General features: G+C 38.2%; 1 protein-coding gene across 1 annotated transcript in view; it reads right to left on the reverse strand.

Moving 5' to 3' along the window:
• The window catches only part of CARF (calcium responsive transcription factor), a 100,387-nt gene that overhangs the window by 18,933 nt on the left and 77,995 nt on the right, over positions 1 to 3,459 (reverse strand). Inside the window, exon 14 of the mRNA XM_012655044.1 lies at positions 807 to 897. Coding sequence (XP_012510498.1) covers positions 807 to 897 — 91 coding nt within the window. The remainder of the gene's footprint in view (positions 1 to 806; positions 898 to 3,459) is intronic.

A 3,459-nucleotide genomic window follows, 5' to 3' on the forward strand; every position in this document is an offset into this window, starting at 1 on the left:
CAACTTCCTTTCCCATTTAGGTTCCAGATCCACCCTTTGCAGATTTTGCTTTAAAGTGATGTCTTGGTCATCGTCAGCCTTGCCAACTTCCTAGTCTATGCCCCTAGGAATCCTATTATCTTTCTGTCTCTCCAGTCCTGTTTCTAACCACCTATGTAAGTCAAGGGGGGAGTTAAGCTATTGTAACACAGACACCCCAAAATACAGTGGATTAAATAAGATAGAATGAATGAATGAATGAATGAATGTTTGAAAGGGTCTTGCTCTGTCACCCAGGCTAGAGTGCAGCAGCATCATCATAGCTCACAGCAATCTCAAACTCCTGGGCTCAAGCGATCCTCCTGCCTCAGCCTCCCCAGTAGCTGGAACTGCAGGCACGCACCACCATGCCTGGCTAAATTTTTCTATTTTTAGTATAGCTGGGGCCTTGCTCTTGCTCAGGCTGGTTTCAAACTACTGACCTCAAGTGAACCTCCCACCTCAGCCTCCCAGAGTGCTAGGATTACAGACGTGAGCCACTTCGCTGCCTCACCCGGCCGAGACCACTTCTTTCATTCCTCTATCTTAATGCATGACGTGTCTCTGAGTAGTTCTTTATTATACGCGGTATCTGAATTTTAGCACTCTGGAATATAGCTATCTCTTTGATATGCCTCTTTGAATTTCCTGAAGTGAATTTTCTGCAAACCACAAAACCTACAAGTTGGACCATCATACATGTACTCCCTAAATTTGGTGAACATTTTTGTATGATTCAGTAACAAATAGAGACTTAATTTAAATTGATCAACACAATGAAAACTTACCTTTTGTTTGGGGATCCAGATTTCACCTTAATGTCATTGTCCAGTGTGATAATTAGATTTTCTTCTATGTTCCACTTAATTTTCAATTTTCCTATCAGAACAAATTATATCATAATCTTATGTACTTTCTAAGTCATTCAGTATTTACATGTGATTCCAATATTGGCTGTTTATTAAGTGTCTTTTTTAGACTTTGGAGTCATAGACAATTCTGCCCTTTCCAGATGACCTGGGGAAAATTATTTTACCTTTTTGAACTTCAGAGTCTTCATCCTAAAAAACAGGGATAAAATACCTTCCTTATAACACACCAAATCCCCCATTCCTTACAACCCACCTACTCCTTGCAAGCGTGAATTTAAAAAACAAAAAATTCATTCTATTGGTTACTTGAAAAAAAATTTTATTTAAACTTTACTTATTCCTCTGCACCAAACTAATTTCAATATATAGGGGAAAAAGACATAGGAAAGCTATAAAAATTTTTAGATAAATATTTAAAGGAGAAGAACTATCTAAGCATAGAAGTTATCAAAATTAAAAGGCAAACTACAAACAGGAAAAAAATAACTATCATAGACAGAGGATTAATACATTTGAAATATAAAATATTTTGCATTCTGCACAAGAGCCTTGAAAAAAAATGAGAGGGACCTAGTATAGTGACATGGTAAGAAATCTGAGACCAAAATAGGCATCCACAATTAAAATAAAACAACAAAACTATATATTTCACTGAAGCATAATAAAGAATTTGACTTTCCTTTGTTCCTGAGAGTGAATCTAAATTCTTGGAATTCAAGTAATATGCGTGTCTTTATTATTTACGAGCCCCTTTAATTATACCTGAGTTTCTGCAAAAAGATGATGCATGGTGGGCCCTTAGATAGCTTCAGGATGGGGGCTAAGGCTAGAAAGACCAAACATGGTAAGAGGGTTGGGGCTTTGAGCCACATGATATCAGCCCAAACTCCTGACCTCCAGGAAAGGGAGTGGGGCTGGAGAAGGAGTTCAAACATGCATTAATAATTCAATTAATCATGCCTATATGATAAAAACCAAACAAAAACTCTGGGCATGAAACTCAGTGGAACTTCATGGTTGGTGAATATATTCATATGACACGAAGATGATGTGCCGTGATTCCACGAGGAGAGGACACAGAAGTTCTGCATTTGGGACCCTCACAGATCTCGTCCTATATGTCTCTTCATTTGGCTCTTTGTGATTTATATCCTTTCTAATAAAACTGTAAGTATAGCACTTTATTGAGTTCTGTGAGTTGTTCTAGTGAATTATCAAAGCTAAAAAGAGATGTGGGAACCTCCCAGATTTGTGGTCAGTTGAAAATGCAGGTCCCTGGGGGACCTGGGGTCCCTACTTTTGACTGGTGTCTGAAGTGGAGGCAGTCTTGTCGGGGACCATGTCCTTTAATTTCTGTGGTCTGTCCTAATTCTGGATGCTTAGTGCCAGAATCAAATTGCAGTTGCTGTCAGAATAAACACCAATTACATAAAATACATTAAGAGATTCAATAAAGAAAGATTGCCAAAATATTAGTGGTGATTATCTCTGGAGAGATTTAGGTCAATTTTATTGTTTTAAAAACATCTTTTATGTCTTGGTCAAATTTTTATAATAATCATGTGTTATGCATATAATGGGGAAAAAAGCTTTTTATAATGTTGAGGGGAAAAAAGAAAGCTCTCCAGGACATATTAAGTGAAGAAACTCTAAGATGCTAAATAGTAGGTATTATATGATCCATATAAAGTCATCCCTTGGTATCTTGGGGGAGAGATTGGATCCCAGATCCCCCATCCCCCAACCAAAATCTACGCATACTCAAGGGTCCCAGTCTGGCCCACAGAAATGAAAAGTCATACCTTGGTGTTGTACCTGTGAATACCGTTTTTTTTTCTTTGAGACAGAGTCTTGCTTGCTATGGTTGCATGGGCTAGCGTGCAGTGGTGTCATCATAGCTCACTGCAACTTCAAACTCCTGGGCTCAAGCGATCCTACTGCCTCAGCCTCCTGAGTAACTGGGACTACAGGGGTGCGCTACCACACCCGACTAATTTTTCTATTTTTTAGTAGAGATGGGGTCTTGCTCTTGCTCAGGCTGGTGTCAAATTCCGGAGCTCAAGCAATCCTCCTGCCTTGGCCTCCCAGAGTGCTAGGATTACAGGCATGAGTGAATACCGTATTTTTGATGGATGTTAGGTTGCAGATGCGGACCCCACAGATACATAGGATAGACTGTACATAATTGAAAAAATCTGCCTGGGTATAAAGTAGACCCGTGCAGTTCAAACTATGTTGTTCTAGGGTCAACTGTGTACACATAGATATTTATAAAAGATTATGGAGATATGTACAGATGAATAAAGACGGGAAAAATAGACTCTAAAATACTGTTGACAGTGGTTATCTATAAAGAAGGGTGTGGATGAGGGAGCTGTTTGCTATGTATATTTCTATATGGTTTAAATATTTTACAACCAGAACATTTGTGTTATTCAAGTGATACAAAGAGACAAAAAAGATATCACAGAAATGTTTAAAAGAAAAACCTACAAAGGCTGCAGAAATTGACTTTTTAAGAAAAGCAGATTACAATATAAAAATGAACTCTGAATAAATTGATAATTCA

The sequence above is a fragment of the Propithecus coquereli genome, unplaced genomic scaffold (genome assembly GCF_000956105.1).
Source record: "Propithecus coquereli isolate 6110/MARCELLA unplaced genomic scaffold, Pcoq_1.0 Scaffold113, whole genome shotgun sequence".
Classification (NCBI taxonomy): domain Eukaryota; kingdom Metazoa; phylum Chordata; class Mammalia; order Primates; family Indriidae; genus Propithecus; species Propithecus coquereli.